General features: G+C 32.3%; 1 protein-coding gene across 1 annotated transcript in view; it reads left to right on the top strand.

Moving 5' to 3' along the window:
- Positions 1-13,446, top strand: part of LOC129976483 (uncharacterized) — a 37,604-nt gene extending 24,158 nt beyond the window's left edge. Inside the window, exons 2-3 of the mRNA XM_056090091.1 lie at positions 12,617-12,787; positions 13,106-13,446. Coding sequence (XP_055946066.1) covers positions 12,628-12,787; positions 13,106-13,416 — 471 coding nt within the window. The 5' untranslated portion in view covers positions 12,617-12,627 and the 3' untranslated portion in view covers positions 13,417-13,446. The remainder of the gene's footprint in view (positions 1-12,616; positions 12,788-13,105) is intronic.
- The last annotated feature ends 206 nt before the right edge of the window (positions 13,447-13,652 follow it).

Below are 13,652 nucleotides of genomic sequence, written 5' to 3'. Positions count from 1 at the left end.
TGGAAAATCATAAATTGTTGAATAGAATTTTCTTAAAATTTGTTTACAAATGCTGTAATTTATGTTCATTATGAAGTATTAGGAAACTTTTAGTGAAAAATTCGTGGCAATTAATGGAACAGTTAACTTTTATTAATATAAAACATGCTAATCATGTAAAAAGGTAATTTTATCTTTACTGCTGTCATTCTTATGGAATGAAAATATTTTATATTTTTTAAAACACTTTATTTGTATGCTTGTTGATTACAACTCACACTGTATCATTCTTTAAAAATTATCAATAATTTAAAGACAAAATTAAATTTCGAACCTTAGAAAAATCGCATCGTAGAATTTGTGATTTTTCCGGAAATTAAGAAAAAAAAAATCTGTACATGACAAATATATGATACACACACACACACACACACACACACACACACACACACACACACACACACACACACACACACACACACACACACACACACACACACACACAATGTAAAGAAAAGTCGAATAAGTTTTTATATCTATAAATATTGCACACAGCCATATACTCCCAATCGCAGAATTCATAAAATAAAGTGGAAAATTGAATGAACACATTTTCGTTTCGATAAAAAGTTAAAAAAGTCTCCTGCAAGGTATAAGTATCAATAAGTAAAAAGTTTTTCTTACATTCATTCATGTCCATACAAATTACCACGTTTCATATCTGCAAATTTTGCAAAGATATAATTTTTTTTTTTTTAAATTTAGATGGAAACATTTATTTTAGAAATGCAAAATTATTCAATAAGAAAAATTGTAATATGCAAATATTTGTCTTATTTGCATCATGGAATTAACAGCTCTTCGACTTTATTAGAAAATCAAGACGAACTTGAGATATGGGACATTTAAGATAATACAGAGAAGTATTAGAATGCCAAAAAAGAAAATGAAATCATTTGCTCGCATCTGTGCGCTTTTCTAAAAGAACGACTTATTTTAGCAACATGGGATGGAAATGCAAACGGTTTATTCTATATATAATTATAATGCATTAATGGATAACTGCATTACTTTATTGTTTCCGAGGTAAGTGTTATACAAATGTTACAGGAATCAACATTTTGATTTATTTTTCAAATTATTCATTGAAAATTTTGGAAAATGGTTCAATGTTCATGCAGTACTACGAACATTGCAAATTCAATTATATAAAAAAATATTTCAACTTAATAACTGACATCTATACAAAATTCTTGAATTTATGGATTGTTACAACAGTTAATGGATAACTATACAATTTAGGTCCAGAATTTTACTATTGGGCTTTACTTTATTTAAAATCAAATTCTTTTTTCCCCAGAAATATAATTTGGAAAAACGAATGTCTTTAAATGAGAAAGAAGCTTTTTATCTACAAAACGATAGTTTTTTGAATGATGAAATTCATCCTCGATTCAAGAGATTCATTTTCAATGGCAATTTTGTTGTAAATGGAATTTTAGAAACTGATTGATTTGTATGATTTTTGACATATCTGAACTAAGGAATGAATTGCCTTTAACAGTGCGCGCTCTATAGATCTTGGCCGACAAATTCAAAAAGCCCGTCTTTATATTGTCTCAAGTGATGAACAGAACAGCATATACGAAAGTATTGGGGAAAGAATGCATTTTTGTATAGATGTCAAAAAAAAAAAAAAAATGCGTTAGTATTTTCTGATTCTGCCCATATAATAATCTTTTGTAATATGTATATTCTCCCTAAAAGTTACAATGGAATACAAACATCGTATAGGAAAATGATCTAAATAAATGAATTTGCTTTGTAACAACTCAGAAAATTTTACAAAAACTTTGTATCCTTATAATTTTGTGTAATAAAAACATTTTACTTACTGACATTTTATTTTTCGTTACTGGGTCTGTTTGAAAATTTAATTTTGTAAATTTTTTAAATTTTTGCCCTTTATAGAAACCAAAGTCTTTTTATTTGGTTACCTTATTTGATGAGATTATGGAAGAATTTATTAATTTTGCAATAATATCTATTTGCAATAATAATTGAAAAATAAATGCTTATTTTACTTTATTGGAACACACTGTATAAACTATAGCTACCTCCGGTGACCAGCTATTCTATCATTATATAAATATTAGCCGGCGTCCTGGCTTAAGGGTCGTGAGTCTTTCCCGTAGTCGGCGTCCTGGCTTAAGGTGTACGTACACACTTGAAGATTTTTTTTTAAATTTTAACTTTAAAAATCCAGTTTTTTCACAGTAGGTTATTAATATATGTTTAAACTCATTTCAGTGAGAAGAAACCATATTACACTAATTATTAATTAATTAAATAATATTTAATGAGCTAATTAGCCTATTTTTTGAAACATTATATCTTAAATTCTAATTTGTACAGACACACAATTCTAGATGGAAATTATGCCTAACATTAGTCTTCATGTTGTCTGCCTCAAACAAGTTATAAAAAAGTATAGTTTTTTTAAAATAATTTTTTCATCAACGATGAATAGAAAAAGCGAGAATTTTTCTGTCATTTTAACTTTTAAACAGCTATAAAAAATTTATTTCTATAAATATAACTTTGATTGAGGCACAAAACATCCGCTATTTCATACAGATTATTTTGATATATAAATAACTGTATTTGGTTCATTTCTTGTCGAGTTATGATTGTTCGAATGAAGCAACATAGTGGGAAAATATCATTCTTCATAAAATGAGTTTTAAAAACACCGTAACTAGAGTTTTTAATGAAAGCACCTCAAGAAAAATAATTATAACTCGAGAAATATTTCGAATATTGCCAACATCTTGGTATCGTTTGAAAGCCAAAGGATCAGAGAACATTATTAAGCAATAAAAAAATATTCGATATTTTGAACGATTTTCGAAGTTTCAAGTGTATATATACACCTTAAGGGCGTCCCGAGTTTGAGTCCTGGTACGGGCATGGTTGTTCTCTACCCTGTGTTCTATCTGTGAGGTGTGTGAAAGAGCCTCGCTGTAAAAAGGGTTTGTGCAAGCGAGTGTGTGAGTGTCATCTTCATATGATCTAAAGCCAGACTTCTGCCCTAGGGTGTTCACGGGTTCGTACCCTCAGAAGCTACTGCACCCCTCTTTTCCGATCTCTTGGACTTGGTTTGAGCTGGAATTCAGTCTAAGGGAGATAAGCAACAACATATAAATATCCCTTTGGAACGACGGAGGCCATATCGGAGTGTATCGACTGAATCTTCTAAATATTTAATCGGAGATAAAGACAAGGAACCATTTCCTCATCCACAAAAACTGTACTGATTTTGCCTTTTTAAATTCAAATGAAATTAATGTCAACAATGATTATGTGAATTACATATCAAATCAATGTGCTCTTAATCATTATGAGAGAAGTTTTGATATTTCAAAAGCAATCTGTGAATAAAATCCTTATTAGAGTTCACCAGTCACAATCAATTAATGAAATATCTAATGTACAGATTTCTTGAAACTTTACTTCGTATGAAAGCTCACGACCTCTAAATAAGTCACCTGCAATTTCTGCCTACAAATTCGAGAGACATTGCAAAATAAAAGATAGAGTCCCCAACTTCAACAACTATACTTATTTCGCCAATTTTCGTGCTCAATTAATTTCTTCTCTTTTCAAATAGTTTAGTATTTTATTGGTTATATGGTACGTGCCAACAGCGGCTTTATGCCAGAAAACTCTCCATTAATAATGATCAGAAATTTAGAAGTAAAGAAAATGTCTTTCCTAAAAAAAACATAGCGATGCTCTGATATGAACAGATATGAACTAAGAGAAATAATGATAATAATAAAACAGCGGGAGTGTCTCCCAAAAACTTTCTCGCATACTCTCTAATAAAGGTATTGATCCAACAGAACGCCTTGCATCCCATTGGCGTACAATAGCTATGAAATATTAATTTTTGGCGTGAATTTAGCATTACAATTGAATCTATCGTGTCATCCTTGGCGAGTTATTAGGCGATTAATCCCTGGCATCCGAGTATCCGAAGTACCGAGTACCCTAGTATCCGAAAATCCAATTCGTGCTTTAGACATGTTTTTGTCTATCGATTGAAACAAAAATTTGGCACAAAACTGCACTTGTAGTGACAAAATCCAATATCAAAGTTGATGTATTTAAACCATTGCGACTTTCAGTCATCATGTTTACATGTTTCTGAAAGTAGAGACTAGCAGATGGTCAGTCTCCTTTTGGATTTAGCTCAAAATTTGGGAAGTGTATATATTATAGATGTTAATTCTGGGTACCGAATCTTATCTATCTAGCTCTATAGCTGAACAGACAGACTTTCTTTGAGCAGGTTTGCTCGAAATTTGATAGAAAGATCGTATTCGTTAGTATACGATCGTTTTAGATCGTATCCGTCCAGCTTCTGTCTGTCCTTGTTATAGACAAACAGACAGGTGGACATTTTTTAAAAACTGGCTTTTCAAACTCTGGGTGGTCTGAAAGGTTGAAATTCGACAGAATCTCGAGTTCGATTACTATACTTTCTCTATACTACGCAGACGAGAAAGTAATAAAAAAAAAATACTATAAGCGTACTCAAGCATAATAGCCTGCATCAGGTGCCGCACACATACAAAAAATTTAATAAAATAAAATGAAGGTGGAATTATGAGAAATAAAATAAAGATATTGTTACAAAATTTCTCGGTTTGTTTGGATAGTGGAAGTGATATGGTGTGGAGAACGCTCAATCACCAGGCGGCAGTAGAAAATAAAACAACGACGTTTATTTACACTACGACACACAGGACAGCACAAAGACGACAACTATATACAGCATAGAGGAGACAATTATCTTCAGCCAAGACGTGCACACAGCCTCACACAACAAGACTCTACTGCAGATAGTCGCGCACAGCTTAATTCAGCACTAGCTAGCTTGACTCCGTCGCTGCTCTGCTAATCTCTGGAAGATCCGTTGTTTAACGTCGATTCCGACTACTACACTGCAGCTGCAGACTGACTCCTTTTATAGGTATCAGGAGGCGGGGTTAGAAGCCTCGCAACCAATCAGGAACTTTCGAGGCGTATCTCGGTTCCCAATGGACGGATCGGGAAAATTCTCGATGTTTCGGGTATAATCTATTTTGGCGCCAAAGTCACCAAATTCGTCGCCAAGTCGCCAAATTTGTCGCTAAGCTCTGGGACCTCCGACGCGACACCCGGACTCCGTCCAATACAGATGACTGTAAAACAGTCTTTCTGATGATGGAATCAACTATGCAGGGTAGCAGCATCACAGATTCGTAACAATATATAAACCAAAATAGAAAACAAATAAATGAATAAAAATAAGAAATGTTCATAATGTGGCAAAAAGAACTTAATTCTAAATTTGGAGGAATAAATCGGATTGACCCTCGCACACCTAAGATAGAAATCTCTTGACTTTGTTTATCAGTTCATCATTTTTACTTATAATATTTTAGAAAGACATTCCAATTTTAATATTGCTTCTGATGTATTCCAGTAGTTGGTAAGAGCATATGTTCTGTTTTATATCATCATTGATACTTACTTCTCAAGTATAGTTAATCCATCAGAAAGCTCTACCATTATTATGACATCATAATTTAAAATAATACTTTCTTCGGTTATGTAAGATTTATTTCAGTAAAATTCTCCGACATTTTAATGTCATTAATGTAATTGCCGAAGGCGGCTAGTATAAGATGGATTTAGTGATGCCAATCAATTTTCATGAACAACATCTTATCACAACAAAAGTATAATAAAAGTATGGTTACAACAATATAAGTAGAATTTGTTCATTAATGAAAAAGCATTTTGATTGGTTAGTCGAGTTTGGGATAATTAGCGAAATCGTTGGACTTAATGAGGGTGAAGGCTGTGTCAAAGTTTCATTTTGCAATATTTCTCGAAATGGAAAGGAAAGGGTAGACGATCATTAAGGGCTTATCACGCTTTGTTTTTTGAAATCTATGAATGGTTGTGGCTACCGAACTCTGTCACCCTTATTATTAATCACCCTTGGCGACCAGGCTGGAGATATTGGATATATTCAAATTCAGAGGACTCTTTAAATGTAACATTATGTCCATGATTATATCAAATTGTCAGACATTAAAACCGTTTTATTTTAATTATTTCAAATCCATTCATTGTGTACATGAATCTTTTTAATGGAGACCAGTCCCATGACGTCACAGTGTTATTAAAAATATAAATTTGTGGTTGGTATTCTATAACTTCCGCAGTATTCTATAAACTTGACTCTCTTACTTGTCTCGTAAACTACGCAAGTGTTAAATAAAATCTTTATTTCTTTAGAATTCAAAAATGAAAGAAAAGATCACACGTATAAACAATTGATAAAACAAACAAACAAAAAAAACCTGTTTGAATTTCAGAGGAGCAAGTTAATATATTGATATATATATATATATATATATATATATATATAAATTTGCATGCCAGTTAAAATTGATATCATTAGTTTTTTAAATTTTGAAATGGTTTAGTTTTGTTTTTATGCTACAATATTTTCGGAAACTATCACTGGTTTAATTTTTAATTGATCAGAATTCTAATTAAAATTTCAAAAAAAAATATCCTCCCAGGTGCACATTTACATGTTGCATCTACGGCCTGTTTGGTAGACATAGGTCAAATTGCCATTCTCACACTCGTTAATTGCCAGTCTCACAGATAATGTATTTGCTCAGACCATATGAATTCTACTTGCTTCACGTGTTTGTATATAACAATGAGTTATTTGTTTCCAGTAAGTTCGAAAAATAGTACTTGGTATTTTATCCAATTTTGTATCCAAATTTTGTGCTGTTGAGATTATTGCGTGAAACATAGAAACTGATACAAATTAATTTTAATAGAATTGATTGATAGATGAAGTAAACATTTTACGAAAATGAATTTGGTATAACCAAAATGCCATTTTTTTACAGATTTTGTAAACATAATTTTTGTATGACGGAAACTTATGATGAAAAATATCAAGACGCTTTATAGCTAATTCACCTCTTTTTAGTGAAACACTTTTATCATTGCTTAAGTTCAGTTGTTATATTAACGTCCTGTTTTAAAGCAAAACAAGGGCTGCCTTGGGGCGTACATCGTAATTTTACGACTCGGTCAGATGATGAGGGCGACATCTCAGCTGGCACCTCCTCACCAAACTTCCACACTACACCACATCATCCAGAGTTTTATTGTCTAAGATATTCTTTCAAAATGTTAAGACTTCAGCAAGCTATAGGAGTTCCAATTTCGTTCTGATCTGCCAAGAAATGTGGAATTATTTATGGTTCAAATAAACGAAAACAATTTTACATATAGGGTTATTTGAAAGGAGGGAACTTATTCAAAATATTTATTTCTGATGAACGATAGTAAATAAGACAAAAACGATACGCAATGGATAAAATTATTTGAAAGGAGGGAAACTTATTCAAAATATTTATTTCTGATGAACCATCGTATATAAGACAAAAACGATACGCAATGGATAAAATTATTTGAAAGGAGGGAACTTATTCAAAATATTTATTTCTGATGAACGATAGTAAATAATATAGGAGCGATGCGCAATGGGTAAATTATTTGAAAGGAGGGAACTGATTCGAAATATTTATTTCTGATGAACGATAGTAAATAAGACAAAAACGATACGCAATGGATAAAATTATTTGAAAGGAGGGAAACTTATTCAAAATATTTATTTCTGATGAACCATCGTATATAAGACAAAAACGATACGCAATGGATAAAATTATTTGAAAGGAGGGAACTTATTCAAAATATTTATTTCTGATGAACGATAGTAAATAATATAGGAGCGATGCGCAATGGGTAAATTATTTGAAAGGAGGGAACTGATTCGAAATATTTATTTCTGATGAACGATAGTAAATAAGACAAAAACGATACGCAATGGATAAAATTATTTGAAAGGAGGGAAACTTATTCAAAATATTTATTTCTGATGAACCATCGTATATAAGACAAAAACGATACGCAATGGATAAAATTATTTGAAAGGAGGGAACTTATTCAAAATATTTATTTCTGATGAACGATAGTAAATAAGACAAAAACGATACGCAATGGATAAAATTATTTGAAAGGAGGAAAACTTATTCAAAATATTTATTTCTGATGAACCATCGTATATAAGACAAAAACGATACGCAATGGATAAAATTATTTGAAAGGAGGGAAGTAATTTAAAATATTTATTTCTGATGAACGATATTAAATAATATAGGAGCGATGCGCAATGGGTAAATTATTTGAAAGGAGGGAACTGATTCGAAATATTTATTTCTGATTGTGTAGTAAATAAGACACAAATGATACGCAAATGGATAAAGAACAAGTTTAAAGTTTTATTTTATGTATTCGGATAATTCCCTGAAAAGAACGCTTGTGTTTGTTTAAGAAACGGCTGCGCTCCGGAAAAAGTTTTGTGTGACACAGTAGACAAAGAATGAATCCATTTTTGTAATGCAGCCTACAATCACTCTCAAATTCTACAAAAATTAACTTTGGCATAAATAGATTTGCAGTAGGAATAAGAAATTCGTAGAAGATAGTTGCGCATAAAGGAAAAAGCACTGGTGATCGTATATCAAATTGCTTCCGAACGTAGCTTTAATTATGGGATTACAGAAAAACACAGCTTGTGTGCACTCACAATTATTCAATATCTGTGAGATCGAATTGTGGCAAGAAATTGACTTCTACATTTGTCGCCTAAAAAAAGGGAATTTCATATTGAATGCATGAAATAAAATTTTTAAATATCGTCTATCTGATTATGTACCGTAAGTGTCTATATATAACTTTATTCATAGATATAAATATTTTAAATCTCTTTTTCTTTTTGAATAGCTTTATACAGAGTTTTTAACGATGTAAAAGAAATTCCATCAAAAGTTAAAATTTCTTTTTTTGAGAATTGAATGTATTTATGAAACTATATAATATTTAGATCAAGTATTTCAGAATTTCGTATTGCCGTCCATTGTGGGTTTTGGCTCAATGCTTGTCAATATTTTCTGGACGTATTCTTGCACAATTTGCAATACTGTGATATGTGTTCAAAATCTTCATCAAGCTAAATGTAACAACACGACAAAAAATAGCACAATGTGCAAACAAGCGATTCGTGTCGAAAGGCAATAAAAATAAAGAAACAAAAGAGGTGTTTTCTAAACATACGGATGATGAATATAGGTGTCTCGGTACCAGGTCAAAATTTCTAGGTGGGGTGAGCAATGTAAGGAATGCACGTGAAACAGGTTATATGACTCAGCACGTAGCTGGATTTTCAAGCATTCTTGTAAATATTTTTCATTTCACACTCTTACTCAATAATAGTAGAATGAATGATTATACAAACGCGGAGCTAGTGGATATGCATTCAGTGTACGGGGTTTGAAATGTAACAAGCGAGCATTTTAGTACGTATAAACGATATCTGATGGGATGTACTCCCACGTATGCTCTTTGGACACATACTGGCGATTATCTGATTAGGGTTACTTCGAAAAAATAGTAAAGAATTGTGAGTGAATGGTACGGACACTGCATATTGAGTTGATTGAGCTATATTTGGCACAAAAGAATCAAATACTTGAATTATACTCCAGCTTGGCTGAATTTTCCACTGCAAGGTATCTGATTGAAAGAGACATGCATAATTATATTAACTACATTGCTCTCAGGCACTTGAATAAAGTAATTATGCAGCTCTGATGCTTTTGCACACTGGTATCTTCAAAAGCCAGCTACAAATTCCCTTTTTCTAGCCTTTGTGCATGCCATCCAGTCTACAGCCTCACTGATGAGGCATCGTTCACAAGGGAGGGAATATCTAAAAGCTATAACAGCATTGTATGATCGGTGGTGAATCCTGTCAATTACACACCAACCAGGTCTACAGACTCACTGATGATGCATCATTCACAAGGGAAGAGATATCTAAACGCTATAACAGGATTATATGATCGGTGATGAATCCATTCAATAACACACCAACCAGGTCTGCAGACTCACTAATGAGTCATCATTTACAAGGGAGGGGATATCTAAACGCTATAACAGCATTGTATGATCGGTGGTGAATCCTTTCAATAACACACCAACAACCAACCAAGTAAGTCTACAGCCTCACTGATGAGGCATCATTCACAAGGGAGAGAATATCTAAACGCTATAACAGCATAATATGATCGGTCGTGAATCCTTTCAATAACACACCAACAACCAACCAGGTCTACAGCCTCACTGATGAGGCATCATTTACAAGGGAGGGGATATTTAAACGCTATAACAGCATTGTATGATCGATGGCGAATCCTTTCAATAAAACACCAATCAGGTCTACAGACTCACTGATGAGGCGTCGTTCACAAGGAAGGGAATATCTAAACGCTATAACTGCATTGTGTGATCGGTGGTGAATCCTTTCAATAACACACCAACCAGGTCTACAGTCTCACTGATGAGGCATCGTTCACAAGGGAGGGAATATCTAAATGCAATAACAGCATTGTATGATCGGTGGTGAATTCTTTCAATAACAAACCGAGTTAACGAATTAATCAAATTCTTCGAATTCGATTTTTTTTGACGAATGCAATATTTTCTCTATATTTCGTATATGAGCAAGCAAAATACGAGTAGCATTTCTAAATGCTTGGAAATCCCTGATGTAGATTACTTGATACGCATAAAATACATAACTAAAAATAATTTTCTAGATTTTTTTACATAGATTTTTTTTGCGCAATATTTTGCATCTTAACCCTCATTAAAGTTATAATTATTTATTCGAATCTAGAATTTTTTGAAAATTGGAAATATTATTAAAATAATAATAGTTGCGATTAAAATGGGCAAGTGCCTCATAGAAGAAAAATGGAAAAAAATACAGTTCAGAAATATGGTGAGAGCAAAGATATTTTACAACGAGAAAAAACATAACAAAATAAGACTTCGGAAAAAAAAATATCTCTAAAATTATTCTTAAAATATCTACATAGCAATACACAATAGGTTAACGGAAATGGTCTCCCCGAAACTTTCTCGCATATTCGCTAATAAATGAATGTACTTGCCTTTTATTAACTGCATGTAATTGGTGAATAATAGTAACGAAAGCGATTATAAACGTTCGATAATTTGTGATTAATTGCTGAAATGTCAGTTAAAACTAAAACAACAGAAAACTGAACGTGAATTTTGAATATTGTTTTTCAACCTATTAAAACAAAATTTGACACAGAACTATAATTGAAGTAAAAAAAATGTACATAACAAATTTTACATATTTAAGTCACTCAGTTATCCCGTTTTATATACTTCTAAAAACTCTGACAAAAGACAACCTCTTCTCGAATTTGGTTTCAATTTTGTTAGGTACCGACACTTAAGATGTTAAATCTGTGTACCAAAATTTATCCATCTAGTTTGCTTCATTTGTAGTTATTGTGAAAATGTAATAGCAGATAATAGAATATCACATTTCGAAACAGTCTTTTTTTTTCAGATATTTTTGGCAAACAGTAAAAAATAATCAATTAAATATAAAATAATTACAACATTAATTAAAGCATATATACAGGGTGGTTATAATTAAACTTCCTCTATAAACAGCATCATAGAACGCAAACGGGTGAACGGATTGCAATGAAATTTGGTATGTACACTATACACAAGATCCACTCACAGAATTTCGAAAAATATTTTTTAGTACCAAAATGTCCACCAGATGGCGCCAGATTACATTTAACACAATAAATGACCAAAAAGGAATACAGAAACAATATTAACATTTATTGACTAGTTTCTGATCACCTTGTCATCGAACCACATTAAGTAAAGGTAAGAAAAAAAAAATAACAGTACGCTGTTTGAGAAAAACAATTCAGTTTGCAGAATCGAGAACAGATTAGGACGAAATGGCACAAGAGGAGCAGTTGTTAATCATGTCCAGGATGATGTAGGGAAAGGCGCTCCATGTGACATTCCCCTGCAAAATTTCAAGTCGATGAGCAGTGTGTTCAACAGCAGATCGTAACAGATTAGTTGTGATGCTTCGCACATGAAGCGTTATGGAGTTTCCAGTGTTTCCCGGTTTCTCATTTTATTACACATAATTCTTGTTCAGGATCGTTAATATTGTTTCTGTATTTCGCTTTGGTCGTTTATTGTGTTAAATGTAATCTGGCGCCATCTGGTGGACATTTTGGAACTAAAAAATATTTTTCGAAATTCCGTGAGCTCATCTCCTGTATAATCTATATACCAAATTTCGTTGCAATCCGTTCACCCGTTTGCGTTCTATGATGCTGTTTATAGGGGAGGTTTAATTATAACCACCCTGTAGATGTAAAGTCATATATAAGATAAAAATAAAAAAAGGTGTTTTTTTTTGGCCATTTTTAACGATGAATCTATAATTTAAAGTAGAATCATTTATTAAATTTATTGCCTGCCCAAGAATGTTGTTTGCTTCCCTGTTGCATCCTTTCTTTTTTCCTTGTTTATTTTATTTTATTTTTACTATTTTTTATTCATTCCTTTCAAGTATGAAAAAAAATGGAACTTTTGCTTGAAATCGGCCTGCCTTATATTCGAAAAGTGTGCGAGGAAGAAAATTTGCAGAGAGTTGACAGAAATTTCGTCAAAGATGGCATTTTGGTTGGTGTTGGAGCATTACTTGGATTCTTCTGTGGTGGACACAGTGGAGGAATAACAGGTAGGTCATAATGGCCGATTCTACTCTCTACTTAATCTCTTTGCCTACTTTGACTATACACTTGATACGCCAGAATTATTTACTTTTCCTTAATTGCAATTAACAAATGCAATTAAGGAAATTGCAATGATTTCATGATATCGTAACTGATTCATCAATGATATCGTAAGGAATATTTTGAATTGCAGTGATATATAATGGATTATATATTGATACGTGAAGATAATGGCCTACTATGATATCTGATACCTTTCAGTGTTTTAGTGTATTTGTGTATGAAAATTTCAAATATTTTTTTTTATTGCAATATTATTTTAGGTGCTACCGTAGGCTTTCTTATATCTGCAGGACTCGGAGAAAAGACGAAGCCTTTATGGCTGGTTATCGAAGCATGGCCGGAATGTCTGCAGGAAAAATTGATAGTCAGCATTTTTCTGTCGAACTGTAGACTAAAGAATTCATTGGGTGCTGCTGATCTGAAAGAAGAAGATGAGAGAGAATTAGTTCAATTGACATATAACGGTTCCTTGACTTCTAGGTCTTTGAATAGTGGAGCGGCGACAGCAATTATTCTTTTCTGTCAAGATGAATTTGGCTGGAGAATCTGTGGGGAAAATGAGCATTCTTAAACTATGGACTCCGATCACATCTTGTGGAAAATTTCAAAGTAAGAAACTCAATTTTTTTTGTAAACCATTTCAAGAAATTCATTACTTTTTAAAATGGACGCATTTAATTCAATTTTTGTTGAGACAAATCTCAATTAAAGAGCACATCGCATAATGTGTTTTGCATGAAGAGAAAAGCAAAATGTAAAAAAAAAAACTTTCCCAAAAAATGTAAAAAATGTTAAAAAAAAAACTCC

This window comes from Argiope bruennichi, chromosome 7 (genome assembly GCF_947563725.1).
Source record: "Argiope bruennichi chromosome 7, qqArgBrue1.1, whole genome shotgun sequence".
NCBI classification, from domain to species: domain Eukaryota; kingdom Metazoa; phylum Arthropoda; class Arachnida; order Araneae; family Araneidae; genus Argiope; species Argiope bruennichi.
This window is presented reverse-complemented; position numbering and strand designations above follow the sequence as displayed.